Here is a 26,429-nt window from a genome sequence, read left to right as displayed (position 1 = left end):
CTATATTCAAATTTGTGTAACTGGAGAAGAGAGCTCACTGTTTATCTGCACTTATATAAATAGATAGATGACATGATCAAGTCCACTAACATCAACAAATTAGAATACCGAATATTCAATATCAAGACCAAACAATACACATCACCTCCGCAACTCAACACTCAAACACTACTACATCAGAACACAAGCACCATAAATCAACGAATCAGACGAACATACCATCTATAACTCCCCCACAACCTCCCTATACGACCCCCTCTCCCCCTTTATATCCTCCAGCACCCCCTCCCCCCTACACACCCATCCCAACTCCCTCCTCGCCCTTCCCCCCGAAGCCCTATTCTCAGCAGCCAAAAACCCAGCAACCACATCCCCCAGTTTCTCTTTCGCCTCCTCCACGCCCAAATCCTCCACCGGAACATGCATAATCTCCGCCACCGCCCCCAAAATCTCCCCAACAGTAACACCAGTCTTATCACCAGCATTATACACACCCCCCTGCACGCCCTTCTCAACAGCAAGCAAAAACAACTCCGCCGCATCATCCACATGCACCGTCGTCGTACGATTCACCCCACCACTCACAGTAACAATCTTCCCCGCATGCTTTGCCATCTGCATGAACAATCTAATCCCGCTGCCGCCGCGCCCGTACACGAACGGCGCGAGACGGATGTCCATCACTCTTACTCTTCCATTGGTCTTCTCGCCAAGGGCGAGCCCATGCGCGGTGATCTCGTTCCGCGAGACGAGAGGGTGCGTGTCGAGTGGTGAGAACTCGTCGGTTTCGGATCCGTCGGCGTTAGGGCGCACGAGGAGTGTGCCGCTCGTTGTGACGAGGGGTTTCGGGGTGCCGTCTGGGTTGGGGGTGGAGGAGAGGCCGGAGACGATGGCGTCGAGCGCGGCGGTATCGATGTCTTTGATGGTGGCGTAGCTGGGGGTTTGTCCGAAGACGAAGGCCGTCGCGAGGTGGATTACGGCGGTGGCGGAGGCGCTTTCGGTTCGGAGGGTCGATAGGCTGGTTAGGTCGCCTCGAATTGGAGTGGCGCCGAGGGAGAGGAGCTTGGTGTCCGATTGAGGGGTGCGCGAGAGGGCGCGGATGGTGTAGTTGCGTGAGAGGGCGAGAGGGATGAGGGCGCTGCCAATGTAGCCGCTGCCGCCGGTGAGGAAGAGGGTTTTGGTGCTGGTGGTGGTGGTCATTTTGGGGGCTGATTTGGGGATTGAAGGTTGTTGATGGTGTGGTTGTTGCTTGTGATGTCTGTGAGGGTGAGGGTGAGGGATTGATTGTTGGAAGGGTGAAGACGTCGTTTTATACTGATTTTATTCACAAGTGGTTGTTTGGGGGTATAGTATATACTATGCATGCTTAGGGCTCGGTGATAAGTTAATAGGAAATTGACTATGTCCGTGCAGATAAGATGCCGTCGGGGTTCGGGTCTTCGCGGTTTGGACTCTCCGTCGGGGTTAGAATGTGCTGGTTGATTGGTTGGATGGGGGTATGTCGAGTATAATTCTATTAATGAAGCTGATCTTTCTAACCCTTCTGTTTCTGAAGAAGTGAAGTAAAGGGACAAGTAGGAATGTGAGTCTGTGCTATTGCTATTGCTGAGAGTTCATTTTCGGCTAGTCATACGTTGTCTGAATTTGCCATGTACCGTGCCCAGTCTATGGACGCATCTTCTCCGGTCATTGAAGCGATCTTGAACTAGGTGCCGTCTCACGCCACTGCTCTCTGTCGCGGACTTAAGAGAACATTAAGTCCTTTGATAAAGATTAAACCTCTGCAGCAGGTTAGTAGACCTTACCACGACGGTTGACCATGTAGCTTACCCGCTCTCATCCGTCACTTTAGCACCCGGTGCCAATTGAATGTTGTAGCGCATAAGAAGGGTGGGAACGAGCTAAGTCGAAATTAGTATACCGGTGTTAGTAAAGATACAGGGAAGCAGGCTATACCTTTGACATCTCTAGCCAACTTATGTCTGAGAAGGTGTCAGCATTGTCACAACCAGTCAACATTTGGCCAAAAGACTTACTCCTTCCAACGCAGGTGCGGGAACCACCGCCAAATGAGAAATAGAATCGTTCTGAAACAGTATGAGCAGTTGCCTCTATACCGGTCGGATTACTTACTGAGATTTCCCACATCCCCTTCCAGCCACCTCTCCGGACGGAATTCCTCAAAGTCAGGACCCCATATCTCGGGGAGGCGGTGAATTACCCACGCAGATGACCCGACCACCGTCTGAGCTTATGTTACAAGAGGCTCTCAAGTATGAGAAGCAGGAGATAACTTACGCCCTCTGGAACATAGTACTTCCCAATCTTCATACCCCCCTCCGGGACATCACGGTTCAGATGAAGTCCAGCAGCAGGATACAGTCGGAGCGCCTCATACATCACAGCCTGCAGATAAGGACAGGATTCTGCTTGCTGGAATGTTACCAGATCACTCAGCTCTCCGGCCGCTCTCTTCTCTTCCAACTCTTGCATCAGCCTCTGGTAAACGGTCGGATTTTTCAGGAGGAGATAAAATATCGCATTGAGCGATGTCGCCGTCGTATCTGAGCCGGCAAACACATTCGCAGTCAACATATATGCCATGTCCGTGTCACTAAAATGAGGCTTGGTCTTCTGAATTGCAAACAGCTGGTTTACGATATCTCGGTCATCACCACCCCGGTCTTTCCGCGAGACGATCTCTTGAGCTGCAAATTGGTAGAAGTAGCCATTTCGATCATTGACTGCCAACCAATTCCCAATTAATGGCTTGAGCACTTGATGAAGATCGTAGAACCAGGGTACGTTCATGAGCCAGGACATTGACCGCAACGATTGCTTGAGCCGAGAAAACACGCCATCGTCGTCCCCGGCAGTGACATAGCCAAACGGGCGTGAGAAACTGACTGCACCGATTACATCTTTATAATCATACATCAGTGAAGCCCACAGTTAGATGCACTACGTACGTACCAAATGCGAACAATTGCAGAAATACTCCAAGGTCAACAACCCCGGACAGGGTGTCCAGCTTTTGCACCATGCTCGTGAGGAGGGAGCTGACATTGGGCTCGAGATGAACCATCGAATCCATTGAATAAGCACGTGCAACGAGCTTTCTCTGTTCGCCATGTATCTTTTCGTTCCGCTGGCGGAAGAGGTCAAAGGCGTGAATCTCTTTTGGGACGCTATATGACGCGGATTTGGCGAATTTTCCTCCCGCCTCTACTGACAATTAGTCGAGCCTTGAATTATTGGAACGTAATCAAGGAACTTACTATATATTTCCCTGAACGCTGTCGGGTCCGCTACGCTCCTGGATATACGCTCAGTTACGAGTTAAGCGCCACGCAAGGGCAAACTAACAACACGTTTGGTCCTGTGCGGACCACTGCACCATACTTCCGATGAAGCGCAAGGTACTTGCGATGAGCTTGTCCCTCGTAGGTGAGGTATGCCCGATGCCAGTTGGTAAGCTTGGCCCAAAAAGGTCCCGGAATTCGGGCTAAAGGAGACAAAAAGCACTGGTAAATAACATAGCAGCCAGTGCCGAGAAGCAAAAGTATGCCAGCGACGAAAGAATTGAAAAGTAGGGATAATAGCTGCATTATGGGCGATCGAGCTGTCATTTCGGAAAGGCACACAATCAAGTTTTGAGCGGGGAGCGGATGATGAAGGGTATTTATAAGTGATGAGCGGCAGCTTAATGGTTTGACTTATGAACTAATGCAGAAGCACGAATTCATTGTCTGCGCTGCCCTCCTAGAACCACATCATCGGCACAGCAGAGTTGTTAGAGTTGCTATGCAGCAAAGGCCCAGCTCACGTAACAGTGGGTTGAATACCTTGTCGTCGCTCTAGTGAGGGGAAATATCGGTGGCAGCGGTATATTCGGTACTATGCACAAAACTGCCAGCATAGGAGAAGCACAAGACTCAAGCTAGTTTGGGGCCGCGCCAACTCCCTGCTTCGATGTTCTGCACCCGATATCTCCGCACCAAGCTAGGCCTCTTGCCCCACAGCAACGGTGATCTGCCGAAGACAATGGCGCGTTATTGTGCCGGCCACCCGCAATGTCCAATCATTTATCCGCAATATCGCATATCCAAGACCTCAGCGTTGCTGTCAATGTCTCACCGCCATCCCCACCTTAAATGAAGTGGCACTGTGTCTATCTGGAATTTCAGGAAGCAGACCGCACTCGAGACGATACTCGTATGTTGTCGGTAGATGTATTTGCTTTCGTTCACTAGTGCTGGCTGAATTATGAGGTGAAACCAAACTTGGCTCAGGTTTTGAATCTGGCAATATCCCGTTTCTTTATATCAATGAACAGGAAGATTAGGGGCATGAGAGCTCCGTGGGTTGGCAACACCAACCAGGGCCGGGCTCCAACGCCTGGTGTATTTGGAATCTGAACTGTATCCTGCAATCGAGACCGTGTGGAAATGATGTTTTATAAAACAGTTGCCAATTCTGGATGACCTTAAGAATACTAAATTCACTATTTCTATTAGCTTGTTGCGATTGAGGTAGTTTGAAAGCTCATACTTCTATGACATGTGAGATTTATGGCAGCTTCGTTGATATTTACAGGCAATATGACGTGAGGAACTGGGGTAGCTTAGACTAAATTATTTAAAGTTATCGTTGAACCTTGTCAAGGGAAACTATGTGGCAGAATGGATTACTTGGCAAGCCAAGATTCACACAATAGGGGTCTAAAATTATGGGTCATAGACTTGATATACCCTGGGTTAGAGCAATCTTAGTCAATCGAGGATCAGCCAAAACGATGAAGTGATGGAATGAACTAATGGGAATTGCGATTCTCTCGAGGAAAGGAATATGCCACACTTCAGACCCCGTGCACCAAAACACCCCTATACCTCATCTTTCCCTGTCGAAGAGTCTCCATGGCCTCCTCTATTCCACTTGTAGTCAAAGGAAAGGTCATCACAATAGGCTTTACAAGCTGGCGGGCAGCAAAACGTAACATTTCTTGTTGGCTTCCTCGGGCTGCGGGCAGGCTGCCTTGGATCCGCAAAGCCTTCATAACCAATGGTAAATATGGAAAATTTATCTCCCCCATGTCGACCGTAAGCGCATAAATAGTCCCTCCGGGAGCCATAATCTGGAATATTGATTCCCAGTTTGGTTGCTGCCCTGAAGTGACAAGGAGATGATCTAAGAGTTCCATGGCGGGAGGGGCTGTCTTGAAAGCATGAAACTCACTGGCTCCAAGTCTCATTGCCTCTGCGCGTTTAGATTCCGTAGTGGACAACACTACCACCTCACAGCCCATCTTTGCAGCGAACTGAATGGCTAGATGTCCTAGCCCGCCAACCCCAATGACCCCAACACGCTCGATTGGCCTGACGTTGAATTTATGCAGCGGCGAGAATACTGCACTGCCAGCACACATCAATGGAGCCGCTTCGGCATTAGAGAGTTCATCAGGAATCTTGTAAAGGAAGTCCTCAGGCCATACGGCCGCATGAGCGAAGGAGCCTTGATCCAGGTTGGATTCACCGTATATCTCGCGTTGGTTGCAATAAAGCTCTTCCCCTCGCAAGCAATATTTGCATTGACGACAGCTCCCATGTCCATAACCCCAGCCAACGCGATCGCCACTGTGTCCAGACATAGTGCGTTAGCACCGTAATTCACATGGATAAAATTACGAATCAAAGAACGTAGAGAGTTCAGGAGTAGCGGGTTATCTATCACCTACATCTTGAGCGATGTGACTTTTGAGCCGATGGCCTCCACAACTCCAGCACCCTCATGTCCGAGAACAATTTTTGCATGTTTGTAGTGCTCATCGGTTCCACAGAGGCCGGAATGAGTGATGCGTACGAGTACTTCCTTGTCGGTGGGATCAGGCCGCTCGGCGCGGGCTTCAACAACCTTCCCACTCTCCGAACCTTGAAAAACCGTGAATTCGACCATCACGAATAGTAAGAATCTTAAAGTGAATGTAGTAACAAAAGGAAATTAACACATGGACGATGTTCGAAAAATGCTTGGAGGGAAAGGAAAAAGAGGAAGTTCAATATATGTTGCAGAGGGCTTGCTCTAGTTATGACCAATCACATCCTGTCATGTAGTGCACGCAATTGCTATGAAGTAGCTTCCTGAGAATGCTCCTTGGTTGGCTAATTCAAACCCTCCAGATGCAACGGTTGAATTGGATAGTTTGCTGTAATTATGGCCAATCGCATGCAGCTAATTGATGCGCTGGCCTCATATGACGCGTGAAGTGTTGTGAATGCTCCAGAATTAACCAATAGAAGAAGGCATAGCAATAAGCTCTTGCTTTTTCGCCACCAAAGACAACTTTGGAATTGGCCAATCCCAATGCGCAGAATTCAATGCTGCTGCCACCTAGCCTTCATTAGCTGCTGTTAACGGATTGCGATTGGTTAGTTCGGTCGCAAAGCTCTTGAAACTCTTCCACATAAGAACGACCAGGCACGACCCCGTTCAGTCTTTCACATCTATTTCGTGTCCAGTTTCTTCTTTTTTATAAAACCTATATCACTTGAACAGGCGCATCTCTGTCTCCCAAACCAGCACCATGCCCACCTTGCAGGAGAAAAACAAGGCCGTTGTCCAGAAATACTTCGAGGAATACTGGGGCAAGGGCAATGTCAACATCGTGGACGAGGTTTGCGCAGACAGCTTTGTTATCGACTATCCCATGCATGGCCCCCGCCGAGGCAAAGAAGCAGCCAAGAAAATGCTCCTAGAGTTCCGTGAGGTATGAAATATGGCATGGGGAAGGATGATTCTCGTAACTGAATCTAACATACTTGGCATCTATAGGCATTTCCGAATATTTCTTTTCATGCCTACAAGTTCCCCTTGATTGCCGAGGGAGACTATGTGGTTGGCCGCTGGATTGGTGGAGGAAAGCATACTGGCGTTGCTTTCGATGACCTAGCGGTGGGCAAACTCGACAAGCCGAACACCGGCAAGGAGGTCTACTTCTCGGGCACTACCATTTTCACTCTCAAGGACGGCAAGATTGTTGACGAGATTGGCGAGGAGCAAGCCCTGACTGCTCTGCAGCAGTTGGGATTAGTTGCGGCTCCTAACTCAGGAAAGGAGGTCAAGTATGACGCGGACGGCAATCACATCTGAAGGTATTGAAGATGGGAACCTTGATGTTTAATTGGTTGTCGTTTCATACATGATAGCCACCATATATGATTTGAACTCAGCTCCCAAATAAAATTGCTGTACCTTAAGCGCTGTGTTCAATACAGGATTTCCAAGTGCGGCATGGAGATATTAAAGATTTTTTGGAGACTTTTAGGCTGCTGCAAAGGTGAATTAGTGTCAACATTCAATTATACCGCTAAGCCGCATTCTAGAGACATCAGAATTCCAGCCCTAGTGGCTATAGAGTTTGTACTTTTGTTTCAATTTCATTCTCCTTTATCTTTGTCAGACCTACCAGAATGTTTTTATATATTTAGGTCACGTAGCTAATTAGTTAGGAGAAGGGGGAACGCTCGCTTGGTTACATGGTGTATACGAATTGGGTGTCGAGTCGACCATTTGTTTCTCAGTATCATTAGGGCAAGTTGGGCTAGAGGGCAGTATGCGGTTCTTGGGGTGACACAAGCCCTGCAGTGGTTGGGTTGCACGAACCGGACGACTTGTGTATCAATGGTCACTTATCCGGAGCACACATGAGGAAAAAATACAAAGTTTGATGGCTGCACAATATCGCATGATTGGCCAGTTCGAAAGCAATGAATGCCTAACAGAAAATTCAATAAGAAGAACAAATCCACCCACGAAACTAATATCAATTACATGATTGGCCAGTTCGAGAGCAATGAATGCCTAACAGAAAGAGTCAAGAAGAACAAATCCACCCACAAGGTTAGTATCAACTATAAAACAGCCTCAAGGGCCTTGGTCTCTTACAAACCTAACCCCAGTGGAAAAACGGAGAGGAAGAAGCTCCGAAAGAAAGCACCATGGATTTGCAGCAGCGCGAAGAAGGAAGATTATCTCAACGCGGAGAACGGTCTGTTGAACTAGGTGGCGCCTTGAAAGGTTTCAGAGATATCTTAGACAATCTCTGTCATCCAGAGCTCAATCCAGATGGATATGTCAGCTTAGGTATCGCGGAGAATGTGAGCGTCGTTGTTCTCCCTGTGAATGATTGATAGAACTTAGCATCTAAACACCTGCCAGCTACTAATGCATGATGAGATGACGGAATTTGCAAATAGCAGGGCAAGTGCCTCCTGAGTTGCTATTGTCATTATGATATACGCCTTAACTAACCAACTTCATTCTAGTTCAAACTACAAAAGCACGCGCTGACGTATGGAGACGGCTCAGCAGGCAGTAAGCGTCTTCGGGCAGCTGTGGCACGCTTTTTGAACCGCAATTTCCACCCGCATCTTTCCGTGGAAACTAGTCATGTTTCAGTCCTATCGGGCATTACTAAAGCGAATGAGATGCTCGCCTGGTTGATTGCAGATCCAGGGGATGCATTCCTACTTGGACGACCCTACTATGGGACCTTTCCGATGGACTATATGGCTAGAGCTAGGTGGGCGTATTTATCAAGATGCTAAGCAATGCTGACTGACCAAGTTGAACTGAAGCGTTAAAACAGTGGGAGTCGACTTTGGGCACACTGACCCTTCCAGCGTCGATGCGTTGGCGCATTACGAGGATGCCCTCCTCCAAGCCAAAATTGATGGTGTGGTGGTGAAGGCCTTGATGCTCTGTAGTCCCCATAACCCACTAGGTAAATGAATCACCGCAACACTGCATGTATATCAGCTAACAGTGGCAGGTCGGTGCTTTGCTCCAGAAGTTCTCAAAGCATTCCTAGCGTTTTGCCAGAAGCACCAGATTCACATTATCAGCGATGAGGTGTACGCTCTGTCTGTGTGGCATAACAGAACCGCTCCTGATGCCCCTACCTTCACCTCGCTCTTATCCATTGACCTTACGGGCATTATCGATCCTGGCCTGGTTCATGTCCTCTGGGGAATGAGTAAAGTATGTGGCAATTAGGTAATACGAACAGTTGATTTTACTTAGATAACTGATAGCAATGGAATCAGGACTTTGGAGCCAATGGCCTCCGCCTCGGTTTCCTGGTAGACCAGGGAAATAATTTACTGGAGACATCTTTTTCTTCGCTCTCGTGAGTAAATTGCGCTTAGAAGAGTAGCTAGCCTCAACTTACACAGCGACAGACTTTTCAGTTGCCCTTCATCCGCCTCGGATCATATTGCAACAATCGTCTTAGAAGACGATCAGTTCACTGAGAGCTTCATTCGCACGAACAAACAGCGTCTTTCCCGAAATTATGAATTTGTGACCGAGTTTCTTCAACAACATGGTATTCCCTATTATACAGGGGGCAATCGGGCATCTTCATACTATGGGCAGACTTGAGAAAAGCGTCAGGAGTCAGGGGCCCAAGACATGTCAATAATGAATCTTCACTTAGTACTCGACTACTTTCGAAGAAGGTATATCTGGCTGAAGGGGAACTGTTTGGCGGCGAACCAGGTTGGTTTCGAATCGTCTTTTCGCAGCCCAAAGCATATTAAACAGAAGGTCTGCGAAGAATTTCGTTGGCGTTGATGTGAGCGCGGTATTTATGCTTTCCATTTCAATCTCCTTTTGTGACCCTACCATAGCTTGAATCCGTGGCCGCCTCATTGTGTCTTTAAAATGGATGCGCGAACAGTGTGTCTGATCTGTGACTTATCCGGTGCCGTGTCACGAGTAGTCTTTTCCCATCTCTGGAGAACACATGGTCTCCCGGTGTTGGTGGGAGCATAGTGCGAACTCATCCAACATAAACATTCCTTTCATGGCGTGCAAACCTTGGGGGCCCGGGGGCAGGGGGAGGGACAGTCCAGAACGATAAATATGAAGGCGTATTAGTATAAATGATCACCTTCTAGCAGACGCAGAGTCAGACACTGTGCCTCGTTCTTTTACGATCCGTGTGTCCGCGGGATGATTCCCGTATCACCACTGCTCATGATGTGCCTGGCTGTGATAAGTATCTCCTGTTACTTACACACTAAAGCGTGAAGGATCACATGCCTTCAAACACGATATCAACTTCGTCAAATAGTGCTTCAGGTTCAACGGTAAACGTGGCCGTGCCATAAGTGCACCCATCGGTCGTGTAGGAGTTAACAAGGTTTGACGGCTGTCCAGCAAGATTGATCCAGATATTAGGCTGCAGGCATCTTGGTCAAGCATAAAGAGCTTCGAAGTCATGACTGATAATTGAGGTCTCCGACAATGTCATAGTAGGCCCGCTTAGGGAAGGAAAGGGCGGGTAGCGATGTCGAAAGTTGATGATTCTGAGGGATCTAGCAGGTCAGCCTATACAAATGACTCTTTTTAAACACAAGATATCTCAATCATTATAAGTCTAGAAGACTCAATATTGCATAAATAAATAAAAAATAATATAAATAATTATCTAATATCTTTCAAGAATCTATCCAAATCTTAATAGTAACTTGTCATATTACAATATATGTATTTTACCTGTAATTCTAGATACATTAATATATTCCATATTAAAAAAATCAAGAAAAACCAGGAAAAATCAAGGAATATTATATAACATTCTTCATGCTATATACTATTTATATATGAAGTTAGAAACAATATAAGTCCAGTATTGATTGAAATATAATAGATTCAAAATCACATGTTTTATATAGAATAACCAGATGGGCCGCATAACCGTGGGTTACGTTATAATGATATTATTATCTTAAGGGATAAGGATTGTCATTTGATCTGGTGTAGTCATCATCGAGCGCATTCTGCCTGGCCTCGCTAGTAGAATGGCCTAGCGTCCGTAACATAGTTGTTGATGACCTCATGACTCCAGATACTGCTCTATACCCCATTTCGGTGCTTCCGTTCGCGGGTCGTTCTGGATGGAAGGAGATAGAGACTACTGCACACGTCTTGCACGAAACCCTAAATACCACCCCGTGCACTGAAGAAATCTGCGCTGCTATTACATCGCTGTGAGGTGATCAATGTAATCTTTGGTTCTGTATCAGATACTCAATATTCACTCATAGAGTAAGGATCATTGACTTGAACTCGTACAATTATATAATATTCAACAATGCTAGAACAGACTCGACCTACTGGCGGATAGTACTATCCTCTGCTAGTACCCATCACCTCAAATATACCACCACAATGCGATTTCCTTACCAGTGGGCTCTATTTGATGCCACAAATACGTGGAAACACCTGGATTCCTCTTCACCCGTAGTCACAGCTCCTTCTCCTTCAGCTACAATAACTGGAGAGAACGAGGACACGAATGTCCAGGTGTTCAAAGGCATTCCATATGCGAAGCCTCCCGTCGGCACCCTTCGTCTTCAGCCTCCCGAGCCAATAACCACGGACTTGAGCACCGTCCAAGCAACGGACTACCCTGCAGCATGTCCCCAGCAGGACAAAGCGGAGTCTAAATGTGCTCCCTTGCCGCCCAATGTTGCTTCTCTCCTGGGACCGACAACCCCGAACCCTCAAAGTATCAGTGAGGATTGTTTGACGTTGAATATATGGCGGCCAGCAGATGCTAAGTTAGATTCAAAGCTCCCGGTCCTCTTCTGGATCTATGGCGGTAGTTTTGAAGTCGGAAGCTCCATGGACCTTTCAGGGACGCCTATTGTCAATGAAGCCATTAAGCAGTCTATGCCAATAATATTTGTTAGCGCCAATTACCGTCTGGGTGGTTTTGGATTTCTGCCCGGAAAAGAGGTGAAAGATGCTGGAGTGAGCAACCTCGGTCTGCAGGACCAGCGTCAGGCGCTGAAATGGGTGGCAGATAATATTGAGTCTTTTGGTGGTGATCCTGACAAAGTGACAATCTGGGGTCAGTCTGCCGGTGCTCATTCAGTCTTTCATCAAATGGCACTGTACAATGGCGACATCACATATAATGAGAAACCCCTGTTCCGGGGAGGGATCATGAATTCTGGCAATACCTGGCCTGTCAATCCGGTGGATGGAACGAGAGGTCAAGAGGTATATGAGCAGGTTGTCGACACAGCTGGCTGCTCCTTGGCTAATGATACCTTGTCCTGTCTGCGTGACTTGCCCTATGAGGACTTCCTTAAGGCTTCCAATTCTGTCCCAAGTCGCTCGGGATATTATGCTCTTTCTCTATCCTATTTGCCCCGACCGGATGGCAAGGTGGTTACTGCTTCCCCTGAAGAAGCCGCTAGTACCGGAGCCTACGCCAAGGTACCATTTATTGTCGGGAATCCGGAAGATGATGGATCAGCAGTGGTATTAAATCTGACCAATATTACCACACAAAAAGATGTGGGCGACTACCTCCGGAACTATTACTTCTTGGACGCGAGCGAGGAGCAAATCGACGAACTCGTTTCCATCTACAATGATGATGATGAGTATGGTGCACCATTTCATACACCATCATCAAATTCGCTGTATCCTCAATCCAAGCGTCTGGCTGCTATCCTGGGAGACGTCACCGTCCTCCAAACCAGACGGTTTATTCTGTCCTACAACCAGGAGAACCGACCAGACAACGGAGCATGGTCGTTCATCTCATCTATCTTTAAGGGTATTCCATTTTTGGGCACCTTCCATGGTAGCGAGTTGTATATTCGCGAGGTCAATGATATGCTTGTGCAGAATTTCCCGGACCTTTTTACTGGAGATGCTGAACGTGTGATGTCCTCGATCTGGTCATACTATCTCTCTTTCATAACTTATCAGGACCCAAATAAGAGCAATCCTACTGTGCAGTGGCCGCAGTGGGGGGAGGGCAAGAACCTGATGCATTTTGGCCGGGATGAAGATGACATCATTGTGGATGATTTCCGAGCTAATGCTACAAGTTTCATCGTTGAGAACGTCGCTTCTTTACATCTCTGATAGGATACTGCCATAACCTTATATTTTAGATTCCTCACTGGACACTAATATCTGGATACACGAGCGCTAGCTAAAGATCTGTTGATTGGGTATGAAGTATATCATCTATTCTAGCACTTACGCTACAATCCATTCGATTAGGAATAAGCGATGTCAAAAAGTATTATTCTCCTTATATTCCACATTGGCAAGCAGTTTCCTGTCTATATTTTCAAGTCCCAAAGTAGGCCCGCATGCTGAATTGTGAGAGCCAATCAAATATGTCCCTTTTGGTGCATCTAAACTAGAATATCGAACATGAGGAGGGAAAGGAGGAAGCAAAGGGGAAAAAAAAGAGTACACATAAACAATGAAAATTAAATAAGCAAAGCAAAACAAACAAGAAAAATAAATAGAATTATGTCATATAATTCAGTCACATATCTCTAAAAACTACTCATTATCATATTATCCTTCCTTACTAAGACTGGTTGTTCTCAGCTAGGAGAATGTTATTATTGTCACAATTTATATAAGCGTCAAGTTGCCTCCGCTTTGTCGATACCTGGTTACTTATGTTCGGCAACAGGGTGCGTAGTGAACTATGGCTGGGTGTTCGAAGACCGTGTGGCAGAGGATAGCGACTACCACATTGTTGCATGCGAGACTCAGGAAACTGCACTCAGGAAGATCTCCTGATGGCAATTATCACTAGGTTGGTGGTGTTGTAGCCTTTTTGTGGTGGATGTGGATGGGTACTGTATGCTTCAGAGATTCTAGAACATACGTGGGGTAAAAAAAGAACAAAAGCAAAAAGATGACCAGACTGGGGCTCGATCCCAGGACCTTATCGGTGTTAACGATACGTGATAACCAACTACACCATCCGGCCAACTTGTTGAAAGACAGCTCACATTTATGCTACATAATCCTGTACTTAGGTTGCTTGGGCAATTTCCACGGTGAAGTAAATGAAGCAGGGATGACTGCTCGATTGGTGTGTTTAGCAGATCTTCCGGCTGCCTAAAGAAATGTTTTCAGTCTTTATATGTAATGGTCCGCTTTTTAATATGGCAAGTAACCCGTGTAGTAGCCTACGCTAACTGAACGATGCCGTTGATCTGGAGCTTGTTGGGTCGGGTACCGGTCAACTGTTGGAATATATATACTAGACGGTTATAGCACGGATCTGAGGGCACGTGCGATGAGGGCAACGCAGATGTAGGTATGCGCGGCAAAGCCTATATATAACCGTAAAAGATCACTAATAGTCATCAATAATTCCAGATAAATCTGCACAGTTGGTATGCTGGTTATTTATTTCCCTACTCGTAGGGCACCCGACCTACATCAAAACCGAACCCAGGACACCAGTGTGAGACCCCAATACGCGGCACAATCAAAAAATCATGCTCACATCTATATCGAGAAACTAGAACGCTTATCCCTCCTACAATTAACTATTATGAGCTTGGAGCTTGATCATATGAGTAAAAAGGTGCATTGAATCCCATTGTAGGACAATAGATATGGGTTGGGATAGATCAATACTGCCGAAGAAACTAAAGGTAAATTTACCAGTAGCTAATGAAGTCAAAATATTGAAACATCTTCAACGAGTTGGCCGGATGGTGTAGTTGGTTATCACGTATCGTTAACACCGATAAGGTCCTGGGATCGAGCCCCAGTCTGGTCATCTTTTTGCTTTTGTTCTTTCTTTTGCCCCACCCGTAATATAACTCCGGCCCACCTTTACATCTTTTCTGGAAATCAATGGATTACTTTCATCTATACGAGTACATTTTTGGAGATAATACTCGAAGGATATGCGAAGATCACGAAAGACAAAACTTGTTATATTGTAAACACAACAGTGAATCACTGACTCAGACAAGATACTCTGACGCTACCAAACACGAGAAACCTAATGGGCCCGAACAAGGCCCAATTTCCCTAATGTTATAAACTCACGAAGCAGGCTGATACATCGCTCCCCAAACGCCCTTGCTATCCGTTGGGAGGAACTTTTCCGAAACATCTTGCAGATGCGTTAGCTCTAGTGGATAGAGCTCACCCAAAAAATGTTTGCCCCAATTTATCTTCTCTTTCTTATCCTCCTCATTATCACAGCCCTCCTGCCTGACCCCGTTTTGGCCACAATGTTCAATCTTACTGACGATAGCCACGCACCATTCTTGCTCTAGGTACAACTTGAATGCACCAATATCCACGAGGTCCTCGGGCCTGGACATGGCTTCCAGGGCTTCCCTTAGGAGTAGCTGATCGCTGGTATTTATCCAGCCAATCCCCAAGACCTTAGGGTCCGAAACACGAGCAATGATTCCCAAAGCATACATAACGCTTTGCACGATGCCGGACCGGTTATCGCGTTGGATGTCAGACTCTCTAAGTCCTCCGGTGTCATCGGTCAATGAGGGATAGTAGAAACCATCTTCTTGCTCAATCAGGTAGTTGAACACGAGAATCCGAACGATCCGATTCACTGTCTCATTGGCTGTGAATGTCACCTCGTTAAACTCGACTAGCTCCTTGTAGGCTTCTTCTGATGCTTCCATTATGACGCGTGACTTGTTGGTAGATGGGGATGTGAGATTATCTGAGTATAGGGTAGAGGTAGATGTGCACAATGGAGGCAGGAGCCAACACAAGGAATGGGTCCATTGAAGGTTTTTATAATGTGTTGCTAGGGAGGGTAAGTCTGGGTTGAAGTGAGCAAAAGCACGTAGTATAGGCAGGTCGCGGGGGTATGAAGGAAGTTGTCGCTATGAAGGTGGCTTACACCCAAAGTAGGATATAGATTGATTCTGGAGGAACCCGCAAGTAGCCACTCAACAAAGAACGAAAACAATGGGTTGGAAGTGATTCAAACCTAACCACCTTCCGAAGATGAGACTTCTGTGCAGGATGACTAGTCAAAATCATAACAATGGAAAACCACTGATGTAATAACATACAGTGGAATGCCGACTCCGTACCATATATTCACGTCATCTGTCTCACCTGCTGATCTCTATACGCCAGCAAAAGCAGTGACAATGCGCGTAAGAGTTGAATATAGTTTGAACTTTAGTCTGTCAGACATACTGAGTAGGATAATACCAAAAGGTTTTATGACTCGTATTGCCCCGTAGGCCAATCGCGAGAATTTCATCCTAGATCAGGGTAGAATTCCCAAACTTGGCACCGCGAGCGAGCTATAAAGAAGCTTCCAAAGCGCCAAAAGTATCTTAGAAAAGGGTGTCAGATATTAGATGCCTTGGAATGGGAGAGACCGTTCTCTAATGTTGATCCCTGGAAGTGCTAAGCGTGTCACTGCAAGTTACTCACGTTATTCTCAAGCTTCTGGGAGCCATTTTACGTGGGCTGGACAGCTGAAGATCGAAGTAAGGATATCCGATCACATCAAATAGATGCAGCTCTGTTGTAGCGGAAGAAGATGGCACAGAAGCAGAGAACAAAGTGCGCCGTGAAAGTTCTGTTTAGAATGAAGAATGAAGGAGGACAGAAGAGGGTGTAAGTTGGGTCTGCGAGATGTGAACTAGTGTTGTTCTTCACATGACCGTGTAGTGAAGAGAGCCGTGGGATGGATTTTACCACTACATCTATTAAGGAATGACCCGGATGTTCCAACAACCCCGCTGAATGTATCGCAGCATTGAAGATGGCAACTGCCGACCAACACTGCCTGGGTATCCGGGGAAAATTAAGGATCTGGATAAAGAATCCCAACTTTCGAATACCAGCACGCCACATTCGCAGATAAGTGTGATAACGACCCCATAGTACGGAGTATCCCATTCACGACAACCGCCACGTACGACCATGCAGGCGAGATAGAACTATTGACTACCTAATGCACAAGCCAAATCCCTCATCCCGCTCGGCGGTAAATCCACAGGCCATGTGGAATCGAGGAAGGACCCGAGTGCTCCGACGCAAGGCCATCAATTTTCGTCACGTCTGTCGGCTAAGAGTCCCACACGGTGGGAGACATGCTCGTGAATCCTCCCATGACAGCAAGCACACATGGCACAATCCCGTCCAATCCAGCCCAGAGCCATATCACACTCATCGACAGCCTTAGGCGGGGTAATGGAACTATGACCACGCCATTCTGGAAGCCCACCTCTCACAAATGGGAGGTTAGCGCTGTGCAGCTGCAGGAAATCAATAGTTCCTGCAAGGTCTTATCAGGTGGGGGCCAGCTGAGTGTGCACTGCACAATTCGACATTTTACGGCGCGTCGGAGCGGGGTGTCCTGGTAATCGCACGGAGTGTTGGCTGATTAGTTTGGACCAAATTGTCGTGTCCAAAGGAGGGCGACTTCTGCAGCCGATGTTGGTGCAGGGGCACTCTTGGTATACTTCTGTTGGAAGAGGTGGTACTGCCGTTGGACCGATAAGGCTATCGCTGTCACAACCGTTGGCGAAAGTCCAGTTCAGCCTTGGGGTGGTATTGATGGGGTCCAAAGTGAAGGAAGTGATCCGGACTCTGGCTACTAGTGATATTAATCGACGCTAAGATCAAACCATCCACCAGTCAGCTTCCAGTGTTTGGCGTGTTCTGTGCTCAACCTGCATAAGGGCTATGCACGAGCCCATCACACGGCACGCCCGGCGCTTAAGGTTATTTATATCGCCTGACCCATTGGGTGCCGCTCCCCCGGATCCAAGTTGGATGGCAATGACTGGCCCTCGTGCTTCACGGAGCCGGGGATTTACTATCCTTAGAATTCTCAAAATAGTCCAAAGAGGGGTTGCTGCAGCACTAATATGTGGAGCGTTGGTTGAGGGATTTGGCGTCTCTATCGCCGAGCTTCCCTTCCCCTCCTTTAGTGTCCAACTGGGGACTGATGAAGATTTATTGCTCACGATCTCCCCAATACAACAACGGTCCTTTTCGTTTTCTCTCACGCACAACTTCCAGTAATTGGAGTTGAAGTGCTCTTGACTCTTGATTTTTTTACTTATTCTGGTCATCTCTACTGCAGTGATCGTCTTATACATACCAACATGGGTGTCATGCGTTTACCTCGCCCAACCGGCGTGTATGTGCCGAACTCACCCACACGGAGCCTCAAGGGGGATATGATCTCCTCCCCATTATCACCTGAATTCAACTTTGACTCTGAGACCTTGACTCCTTCCATTATTCCTGCCCTTGAATACGTTTCTTCCAAGCTGGAGCAGAGGATGATGCACGTTACTCTGCTTGTTGGTCGCGGGAAGCCCTACCCAACCGGCCAGCCATCCGACCTCATCGTCATTCCCATCACCCCTCTGGATGAGACAGCATGGCGGATCGTGTTCCGCACGGTAGCCAAGGGAGCTAGCAAGTTCTCCCTAGGCCACAGCTGGACTGATGCCTTGAACCGCAGCCAGCACGAGCGCCAGGCCCACGACTACCTGATCCAACAATCAATTATGCAGAATGAAGTGATCTTCAGCAGAGAGGGTCTGACACTGCTGAACGTGGACCGCATCTACACCCTCAAGCGCCGGTTGTGCATCCTTTCCCATCGGGGAACACCGCCCGAAGAATCTTACATCTCATCCTGCGCGCAACTCCTCCACCGTACCATCAATGACTTCCATGGTCGTCCCTTCAGCAGGGCCTTCTTCCACCGCGTCTACGAGCAGCTGGATGTGCCCGATATGCTGTTATCCCAGGTGGCGGATGCCTTCAGGAAGCAATACAAGCAGGAAGGAATTATTATCCCACCTCCTGCGAAGGCCGATGTTGCACCTCCCGCCAAGACCAATGTGCCACCCCGGGTGAAAGTGGAGCGTCCCCGGAAATCACCACTGCGTGCGATCCGGGCAGCTCGTCGCCAAAACCCTCCGCCAACAAGATACAACTTGCCAACCAAGCGCGGGCCCAAGACACCACTGTCTGCATCTGATGTGACTCCTATCACTCGGAACGAATGGAACATGCTCCGTACGGACTTTCCTTTGGGCAAGACCACAGTTACCAAGTGGACACCATCACCAACTGTTATGGCCGCTGCGTGAACAGCATCATTGATTGCTTGACGCTCTGTCGAGCAAATGCTATACCACCAACACCTCCAGCACCATCATGGCCATGGTCATGATCAAGGGCCTCCAAATCCGAGCCATTTGCGCATCGGAGCAGTCTGAAGAAGTATGCCGAGTCTAAAGGGTAAGAACACCTGCACGTTTAGTATATTAAGTCCGAACCCGAGCTAATCTTCCCGTGCAGGACCGTTCTCGGACTGACAGGAACACTCCACCGTAGAGCGGAATTCCGGCGACAGCCATGGCTGGTTGAGTGGAGCTATCCGAGCGATGTCGGCAAACCGGCCAACTAGGCGCAGGGACCACCGCAAGGCGGGTGGATTTTCGAGAGAAGAAACCACCCGCGAGCACGAAAATATTCGGGAAGGTTTGGATGCTCACCCGCAAACGGATCTATCGTCCCGACCGATCCTTTTCGAAATGGGTGATCAGGTGAATCGGACTTCAGATGAGAAGTTGGGCTCACAGGAATGAGACGTGTACAATAGACCTGCATGAAATAAAAGTACTATCTTCCCATGATTGAATTTCTAGTATGTAAAGTGAGGGGAAGTTGCAGTGTTGCACTGGGGGAGTCGACTAGAAGATGGAAGTCGGAGATGCAGCAGCAGCTGGTCGGCGTGCTCCGCCTTCAGATGCGGGCACGTCACGTGGCAGTTGTTTCCAGAGCCGAGCAGACCAGAAGATTCAGGCTTGCATCCATCATTGTGGGCACAATCTCACAGAGATCATCGATATATTGTTATCTGCGGTTTGTTCGTTTGTTTCCATCTTTTTTATAATAGACATAGAAGATTGTACTGCGTTCAGCCTTCTCCAAAGTAAGACACCCCGGACGTCCCCGGTACTACACCACCCGAGCAAGGAACTAACTGATAGTGAACAACTCCAACAGGACCCTGTGGGGACTGCAAGGAGCTCCACTGCAAGAACTCGCCAAATGGGCTTTGCATAAGTAATCCATCTCCTCTGGTCCTCAGTTCGTCAAGCCGGATCCACTGCTTGGTTGGCATTGATAATTTGGCCGTCTAAATTCTCTTATACTTTATCGCATGTGAGCCTTATCAGGTTTTCTTTTCCCCTCCCGCACCCCCCCAAAAAGCCTTGACATTCCCCACGGCACGCTTTAACCCACGGACGATAAATCTTATCCAGATAAATCGTTCCATTCCAACTGCGGACAGCGGGAAGGGGTATCTCTCAGAAATAACCACATTCAAGCACTTCTTGTGGGAGTCCCTGTGGCTGTTATCTGTCAACCATGCGGGACTCGACCCCTCCCAGTCCTAACCCAAGCCATGTCTCGGAGGGAAATGGCCAAACTGATGTTGCACGTACCAAATGGAATATCAAAAAGTTCGTCAGGCAGGCTGAGCGATCGCATCGTCGGTTGCCGGGACTGAAGAAGGTTCCCCTGCCTGCCATCGCCATCATTCTGTTCATTGCGTTCATTAACGTTGTGGTGTGGATTGCCGCCGCAATTGTGTTGGTATGTGTATCACCCTTCTTGCCCTCTTGACTGGATTCATTTTTAAGCCATGAGCTAACATTTTCCAGCGCTATTACCCGTATGTGATTCAAAAGCTGTACTCGTGGAGATATTATCATTTTACTAAGTCACACCAGGTCCCTGGTGTCTAATGCCGTACTCTCTTATACTCTCGGATTGAGACATGCATTTGATGCGGATCATATTTCGGTAATTACCCCATATCCACTTTAGAATAGGAATAAGACCTAACAAAAACTATCTAGGCCATCGATTTGATGACTAGAAGATTACTGGCGACGGGCCAAAAGCCCGTCACTGTAGGCACCTTCTTCTCTCTCGGCCATTCCACGTGAGTTCCTACCTTTCAAGACACGCTTCTTCATACTAACAAACATCAGCATTGTTATCATCACTTCCATCGTAGTCGCAGCCACTGCTGCAGCTATCTCATCAAAATTTGACAGTTTCAGCACCATTGGCGGTATCATCGGCACTTCAGTCAGTGCCGCTTTTCTGATCCTACTGGGTCTCATGAATGCATACATTTTGTTCAAATTATACAAGCAAATGCAAAAAGTCTTGGATCTACCCGAAGGCCAAGAAGATGAAGTGTGGAAGATCGAGGGCGGTGGTGTACTTTTCTCAGTGCTCAAGCGCATGTTCAAGCTCATTGACAGGTAAGGGACTCCACTTCATCTGTTGCGAAGTAAGAGCACTAACATCGCTCAGACCTTGGAAAATGTATCCGCTTGGAATCTTGTTCGGCCTTGGCTTTGACACATCATCTGAAATCGCCCTTCTTGGCATCTCGTCTGTCGAAGCCGCCAAGGGCACTAACTTTTGGGTTATCCTGATCTTCCCGGTTCTATTCACAGGTATGTCATTAACTTGGCGCACCCAAACACCAATCCCCTCTTTCTAACCCATCAATTTCACTAACAACATACCAGCGGGAATGTGTCTCCTCGACACCACCGACGGAGCCCTAATGCTCTCCCTCTACGTCCAACCCTCCGCCAACTTCCTTCCCCCAAAGAGCGACACCTCCTCCGACGCGCCCCTCATGGGCGAAGACACCGAAGTCGAACCATCCAAGAACCACCGCGACCCAGTAGCGTTCCTGTACTACTCCATCGTCCTAACCTGTCTAACAGTCATGGTCGCCATTGTCATCGGCGTGATCCAACTACTCACTCTCGTCCTGAACGTCGCTAACCCCACCGGTAAATTCTGGGATGGAGTCCAAGTAGCAGGAGACTACTACGACGCCATTGGCGGCGGTATTTGTGGACTCTTCATCATCATCGGCGGCCTCAGTGTGGTTATTTACAAGCCCTGGAGGAGATGGATTGCCCGGAGACATGGAAAGACCTTAGTTACTGATGTCGAGGGATATCGGGATGAAGAACCGTCTGCTACTAATGCTCCCGATACGCCGATTCTGGATGAGGGGAGAGATGGGGCTGCTGCTGTTAATTATGGGGCTACGGGGAAGGGGGAGGCGGCTGTTACGGTGGAGCCGGTTGGTGGGGGGCCTGCGCGGTAATGATGGGGGTGTTGAAGGGAAGAAAGGGACGTGTTGTTGGTGCTTGGGGAAGGTTGAGGGGGTAATGAGATATGAGTATGCGATTGACATGCATTTTACGATTATATACCGGTGGATTTATATGCTCTATGGGATGATAGAGATCAAAAGTTATGCTGGTTTTTTTGATAGCAACTAATATACTACATTTCAACAAGGGAACGACCAAGTCTCTTCTGTGACAAAATTCTAAGCTAGCTATATCTTAAGATTTAAACTGATTAACCAGTGATCTTTCGTGTATGACCCGGACGACCAGTACACTACCCTTGAAAACCAAGCCCAGCCTCTTGAAACTCATCCCGTCGACAAGCTATTCATCCTCCACGGACTAACTAGCCGCACCCAAGGACCAATAATCAAGATCTGAACATCGAGAACAGCTCCAATAGCCACAACCCAGAAACATACACCACCACAGTTACCAAAACCCATCCTCGCCAACAATAACCGGAAGCACTCGCATTCGCATTCGCATTCGACCCAGGGACTGAACCAGCAACACCATGAAACCTAAACCTCTATCGGCCGGAACGGTACCACGACGCCTCTGGGTCTCCGAGGCAATCACCAACAGTAGTAACTGCCCAACATTAGCCACCCAAGTAATTCAGATCTAAAAGAGGATAATGGGAAAATACCAGTCAAACCCCTCGACTTCGTCTCATCCAGCATCATCTTCGCCAAGGTAACCACCGTCTGTTCCTTAGTATCGTGAGCCAAGCAAAGATTACCACCATTGTTGAGCTCAGTGACGAACTTGTCATAACTCTGACTGATCAGTTCAGGGCTGTTATGGTTATAGTCCTTAGTGTCAATACTGGCTGTGATAACATGGTAGCCGAGATCCTTCATAACCTGGAGGGTCAAGTCGTTGACGTCGAAATAAGGGGGACGCATGTATGTTGGAATATTGCCCATGGAGCTTTGAAGCACTGACTCAAGACTGGTCATTTCTTGGACGATTTGGTCGTAGCTTAGTGTGGGGAGGCTGGTGTGGTCGTAGCTGTATTATGCAGCTTTTTAGTTTGTGTGTGTGTGTCTGGGGGTTGGTTAATGTGCTTGGGGTGCATACGTATGGGAGCCAACTTGATGTCCCTCCTGTCTTATGCGCTGGATAATCTGGGGGTTTGCCTGACTGGCTTCGCCGAGGACGAAAAAGGTAGCTCGGACTTTGTATTCGCTGAGAAGGTCGAGCAGCTGGGGGGTGTATGACGATGGGCCGTCATCGAAGGTCAATGCAATGGTGTTGGGGGTGGTACATGTGGTAATAACCTGCCCGAATGGGATGTCCCTGCTGGTGATAGGGGCACATAATGCGCTGGGGCTGATTGCTGCGAGAACGATCAATGCGAGGAAGTTGAACATGGTGAATAATGATTCGATGATGAATGGCAACAGGTAATGTGACTATAGTGCTATTAAGTGCCAGATGTGCTCAGCAAGAGGGGCTGGGTTAGTTTATCGTCAATGGTACCCGGCCTACAAAGCAGACAAGAACTTGGATGATACCCTCTGACCCTCGCCTGCGACTCCAGTATATATGGTCCATGGTGAAGGGCCTGAGCACTCTACTAGAGTGCTATTTTGTTCCTGTTGTTTTGATGACGGTCCGCTCCTTCATAGGCCATATTGGAATGGGTGTATAGCCAGTTGCTCAACCCCGTCCCAAGGCGTAAGAAGCCCGAATACACAGATTATTGTTTGTCTAGTCATAGGGCTTTAATGACAAACTTCAAAATGGACCCAGGGGTGTGAAGGTTAAGCGATGGGCTGGGTTCTCACAACAGATTGTTGCACTACCAACCGAAGGGTTATTTGTCACGACCCCTGACAAGAACTAAATGAGGCTGAGCAGCTGGAGTCCAGTTTTAAAGATGACTAGGCACGACATGGTATGTTACACAGATAGTCTACTTACTGGGAGTCTAGAGGTCTTGTAGAGTTAATCTATTGAGATTGTCAGATTTTCTCGCATCAAAGTTACACGCCAATGCTTTGCTAACTTCACTTCACATACCACAGTGAACGTTTATACAGCAATCAATGATAGGAACCAAGACAAGTCATTTTATCAGCTGAAGTCTAGGTATTCCATGATATAAGCGAACCCCTGTAGCACGCACTTCGGAGGTCTGTGCCTGGGTCAATTTCAAAACACTCCTGAGTCCCGCCATCCTCGTCTGTTGATAGCACATCGCAGATACCCTAGTATTCATGATCCGAACATGGAGAAAACCTCCGAGGTCATGAGATCATATTTGCCTAGGACACGCATGTGTGTAGATTTGAAATTCACTTGACATTTAGACTTACAAACGACACGAACGAAATGACTCAGGCTATCTGTGGCCCCTTAGAAACCGGGTGTGACAATTGTGCTGCTTTTCTTGGCAAAAATTCGTGCAAAATGCGTATGCATAAGTCTGGTTACGCGTACGTGTCTAAAAATGCATATGAAGAGTCCCATAGCAGAGAATTGAAGTTGTTCTGTCAATTAACTGCGATCAGATGTTGGAGTGAGTTGAGTGTGCATAGTGACTTCCCAATCGGGTAACCTTAACATGGGGGTCCAATATAATGCCTCAGGCACCAATGTAAATACGAAGGTGACTGACGTCAGCCATCACGACGCAAGATTCGCTTTCCATTCTTCCTTTTGCTTTAGACAACGCGCACCAACCACGGCAAGCATGATGATCTATCCTAATTGATAAGATCCTGGTACTCTCGTATTTGATTTCTACGACGACCGATCAGAGTGTCTACTTGGCTTCGAAAGCCGTCGTTCTATGCCACTATCCAGCAACTAACTATCCAGCAGTCTTCGGCCACGAGACACATCTAGCGCTGTCGCAAGTTAAACGCCCTGATGATTTCCCATAAGATCACTATCTTATATCTAGAGATCTATATATACGATATAATCTGGAAGTGACCTATACAGAAGCCTTACGCTGTGGCTTCTTACACTTATTTATATATGAATCTCGTTGAACCCAACCACAATGAATATATAGCTTGGCCATGTCCGAAACTACAGCAAGCTCCCCTGCACAGGATGATGATGCAGGGGAATCTGGTCCCAGCTTTCTAAACTGCCCGCCTATCTTTGTGCTCCCCACCCATCTCAGTCTGGAATCGCTTCACAGCATAGAAGAGGAGCTGATTAAGCGAGAAGCACCTCTGACCTACGACATATCCGAAGCCAGGCTGGTACTCGGGAAAATCGGACAAGGAAAGCGAGCAGCTTTAGAACTACGATCTCGTGGAATCTGGACCGAACCTATCAGTAAATCTGAGCCCCCAAAGAAGCGGCGTCGTGTCAATGCAGCCGAGTCGAAAATGGCTGCAGACCAGGCCGACATTATCGACCTCAGCACGGAGACAGAAGACGAAGAAGATGGGATGAAAAGTCGGCATGACCCCTCGCGGCATCTCCATCGGACGCAGACTGACTCCCCCGCCGCGGAGTCAACCGTTTCAAATCCGTCTGGCGCGTCTTCCGTGTCATCCTCCGTTGCACAAGCAGACACCATCAGCGTCGTCAAACTAGACTGGCTGGACCAATGTCTCAAGACGCAAGAGCTCCTTTCTACCGATCCATATACGATTTACATCGCCCGACGGGCTCCACGCCCCGTAGAGCCCTCAAAGCCAGCCTCCCTAGGGAGCGATATCCTCCAACGAGCCAGGCAAGATGCCGCATTACGACCGCCACCAAAGCCACCGACCGTATACCACCATGCGCGTACTCACGATTCTACTCACAACCCGCCCAAACTATACCGAACCACCACCTCGGAGAACGAAGAAACCGAATCCCTCCCCCCAGCCCCAGACTGGGTGAAGGAGCACGTCCTCTACGCCTGCCTGCGCTCCACCCCCCTCCACCCCCCAAACGAAGGCTTCATCAACCAGCTTATCAAAATCCGACAAATCCGCGAATTAACACTCGACGAAATCGGCGTCCGCGCCTACAGCACCTCCATCGCAGCGATAGCAGCCTACCCGCACGAATTCCGCCGCCCTTCTGAGATTCTCACCCTCCCAGGCTGCGACACCAAAATCGCCAACCTCTTCTACGAATACCAACAAAGCCCAACGGGCACCCTCTCAGCTGCCACCCTCCTAGACACCGACCCAACCCTCCAGATCCTCAACACCTTCTACAACATCTGGGGCGTTGGCGCCAAAACCGCCCGCGAATTCTACTACTACCGCCACTGGACAGACCTAGACGACATCATCGAACATGGCTGGAACAACCTGACCCGCGTCCAACAAATCGGCCTAAAATACTATGATGAGTTCCTAACCGGCATCCCCCGCCCCGAAGTCGAACAAATCGCCACAACAGTAA

At 48.0% G+C, this 26,429-nt stretch overlaps 14 protein-coding genes and 2 non-coding genes across 16 annotated transcripts; 9 read left to right on the top strand and 7 right to left on the bottom strand.

Annotated features, from left to right (window-relative positions):
• Positions 1 to 222: 222 nt before the first annotated feature.
• Positions 223 to 1,221, bottom strand: BO83DRAFT_453353 (oxidoreductase domain-containing protein; the record flags this gene model as incomplete). The annotated part of the gene is made up of 1 exon (XM_025536907.1): positions 223 to 1,221. Exon 1 carries the CDS (start codon positions 1,198 to 1,200, stop codon positions 223 to 225), a length of 978 nt encoding a protein of 325 aa, XP_025384294.1. The 5' UTR covers positions 1,201 to 1,221.
• Positions 1,222 to 1,717: 496 nt separating this feature from the next.
• Positions 1,718 to 3,608, bottom strand: BO83DRAFT_321532 (cytochrome P450; the record flags this gene model as incomplete). Its single annotated transcript, XM_025527859.1, has 9 exons — positions 1,718 to 1,781; positions 1,831 to 1,901; positions 1,957 to 1,975; positions 2,033 to 2,087; positions 2,134 to 2,245; positions 2,299 to 2,921; positions 2,974 to 3,225; positions 3,279 to 3,316; positions 3,367 to 3,608. 9 exons carry the CDS (start codon positions 3,606 to 3,608, stop codon positions 1,718 to 1,720), a joined length of 1,476 nt encoding a protein of 491 aa, XP_025384293.1.
• A 1,250-nt stretch (positions 3,609 to 4,858) lies between these two features.
• Positions 4,859 to 5,952, bottom strand: BO83DRAFT_453350 (NAD(P)-dependent alcohol dehydrogenase; the record flags this gene model as incomplete). The annotated part of the gene is made up of 2 exons (XM_025536906.1): positions 4,859 to 5,633; positions 5,735 to 5,952. The coding sequence occupies 2 exons, from the start codon at positions 5,950 to 5,952 to the stop codon at positions 4,859 to 4,861; spliced, it is 993 nt and encodes a 330-aa protein (XP_025384292.1).
• Positions 5,953 to 6,543: 591 nt separating this feature from the next.
• Positions 6,544 to 7,159, top strand: BO83DRAFT_420043 (ester cyclase). The gene is made up of 2 exons (XM_025534912.1): positions 6,544 to 6,763; positions 6,829 to 7,159. Exons 1-2 carry the CDS (start codon positions 6,581 to 6,583, stop codon positions 7,144 to 7,146), a joined length of 501 nt encoding a protein of 166 aa, XP_025384291.1. The 5' UTR covers positions 6,544 to 6,580; the 3' UTR covers positions 7,147 to 7,159.
• An 835-nt stretch (positions 7,160 to 7,994) lies between these two features.
• Positions 7,995 to 9,596, top strand: BO83DRAFT_402016 (PLP-dependent transferase; the record flags this gene model as incomplete). The annotated part of the gene is made up of 8 exons (XM_025533504.1): positions 7,995 to 8,153; positions 8,215 to 8,260; positions 8,356 to 8,578; positions 8,634 to 8,779; positions 8,828 to 9,036; positions 9,102 to 9,184; positions 9,237 to 9,365; positions 9,401 to 9,596. 8 exons carry the CDS (start codon positions 7,995 to 7,997, stop codon positions 9,594 to 9,596), a joined length of 1,191 nt encoding a protein of 396 aa, XP_025384290.1.
• Positions 9,597 to 11,232: 1,636 nt separating this feature from the next.
• Positions 11,233 to 12,948, top strand: BO83DRAFT_321375 (cholinesterase; the record flags this gene model as incomplete). Its single annotated transcript, XM_025527850.1, has 1 exon — positions 11,233 to 12,948. One exon carries the CDS (start codon positions 11,233 to 11,235, stop codon positions 12,946 to 12,948), a length of 1,716 nt encoding a protein of 571 aa, XP_025384289.1.
• Positions 12,949 to 13,745: 797 nt separating this feature from the next.
• BO83DRAFT_t224 lies at positions 13,746 to 13,819 on the bottom strand. The gene has a single exon. It is a non-coding gene; the product is annotated as a tRNA-Val (tRNA).
• A 730-nt stretch (positions 13,820 to 14,549) lies between these two features.
• On the top strand, positions 14,550 to 14,623 carry BO83DRAFT_t228. The gene has a single exon. It is a non-coding gene; the product is annotated as a tRNA-Val (tRNA).
• Positions 14,624 to 14,833: 210 nt separating this feature from the next.
• On the bottom strand, positions 14,834 to 15,833 carry BO83DRAFT_381486 (uncharacterized protein). Its single transcript, XM_025532003.1, has 2 exons — positions 15,728 to 15,833; positions 14,834 to 15,646 (listed from the first exon to the last, which is right to left on the bottom strand). The coding sequence occupies exon 2, from the start codon at positions 15,501 to 15,503 to the stop codon at positions 14,895 to 14,897; it is 609 nt and encodes a 202-aa protein (XP_025384288.1). The 5' UTR covers positions 15,504 to 15,646; positions 15,728 to 15,833; the 3' UTR covers positions 14,834 to 14,894.
• A 292-nt stretch (positions 15,834 to 16,125) lies between these two features.
• Positions 16,126 to 16,843, bottom strand: BO83DRAFT_121496 (uncharacterized protein). The gene has a single exon (XM_025526029.1). It carries the CDS (start codon positions 16,744 to 16,746, stop codon positions 16,351 to 16,353), a length of 396 nt encoding a protein of 131 aa, XP_025384287.1. The 5' UTR covers positions 16,747 to 16,843; the 3' UTR covers positions 16,126 to 16,350.
• On the top strand, positions 16,597 to 17,126 carry BO83DRAFT_381484 (uncharacterized protein). The gene has a single exon (XM_025532002.1). It carries the CDS (start codon positions 16,802 to 16,804, stop codon positions 17,030 to 17,032), a length of 231 nt encoding a protein of 76 aa, XP_025384286.1. The 5' UTR covers positions 16,597 to 16,801; the 3' UTR covers positions 17,033 to 17,126.
• A 640-nt stretch (positions 17,127 to 17,766) lies between these two features.
• Positions 17,767 to 19,304, top strand: BO83DRAFT_381482 (uncharacterized protein). The gene has a single exon (XM_025532001.1). It carries the CDS (start codon positions 17,961 to 17,963, stop codon positions 18,960 to 18,962), a length of 1,002 nt encoding a protein of 333 aa, XP_025384285.1. The 5' UTR covers positions 17,767 to 17,960; the 3' UTR covers positions 18,963 to 19,304.
• Positions 19,030 to 19,463, top strand: BO83DRAFT_440360 (uncharacterized protein; the record flags this gene model as incomplete). Its single annotated transcript, XM_025536253.1, has 2 exons — positions 19,030 to 19,095; positions 19,194 to 19,463. The coding sequence occupies 2 exons, from the start codon at positions 19,030 to 19,032 to the stop codon at positions 19,461 to 19,463; spliced, it is 336 nt and encodes a 111-aa protein (XP_025384284.1).
• A 480-nt stretch (positions 19,464 to 19,943) lies between these two features.
• On the top strand, positions 19,944 to 22,225 carry BO83DRAFT_381479 (HoxN/HupN/NixA family nickel/cobalt transporter). The gene is made up of 7 exons (XM_025532000.1): positions 19,944 to 20,478; positions 20,547 to 20,557; positions 20,616 to 20,688; positions 20,745 to 20,830; positions 20,880 to 21,158; positions 21,211 to 21,356; positions 21,432 to 22,225. The coding sequence occupies exons 1-7, from the start codon at positions 20,251 to 20,253 to the stop codon at positions 22,025 to 22,027; spliced, it is 1,419 nt and encodes a 472-aa protein (XP_025384283.1). The 5' UTR covers positions 19,944 to 20,250; the 3' UTR covers positions 22,028 to 22,225.
• Positions 22,226 to 22,587: 362 nt separating this feature from the next.
• On the bottom strand, positions 22,588 to 23,434 carry BO83DRAFT_453349 (chitin deacetylase; the record flags this gene model as incomplete). The annotated part of the gene is made up of 3 exons (XM_025536905.1): positions 22,588 to 22,649; positions 22,708 to 23,072; positions 23,142 to 23,434. The coding sequence occupies 3 exons, from the start codon at positions 23,432 to 23,434 to the stop codon at positions 22,588 to 22,590; spliced, it is 720 nt and encodes a 239-aa protein (XP_025384282.1).
• A 1,294-nt stretch (positions 23,435 to 24,728) lies between these two features.
• BO83DRAFT_121428 (uncharacterized protein) lies at positions 24,729 to 26,429 on the top strand (the record flags this gene model as incomplete). The annotated part of the gene is made up of 1 exon (XM_025526028.1): positions 24,729 to 26,429. A coding segment is annotated over exon 1 (1,336 nt), but the record flags the coding sequence as incomplete, so codon positions are not given.

Source organism: Aspergillus eucalypticola (assembly GCF_003184535.1).
Source record: "Aspergillus eucalypticola CBS 122712 chromosome Unknown BO83scaffold_28, whole genome shotgun sequence".
Classification (NCBI taxonomy): Eukaryota; Fungi; Ascomycota; class Eurotiomycetes; order Eurotiales; family Aspergillaceae; genus Aspergillus; species Aspergillus eucalypticola.
Note: the sequence above shows the minus strand (reverse complement) of the source record. Positions and strands in the feature narration are given on the sequence as shown.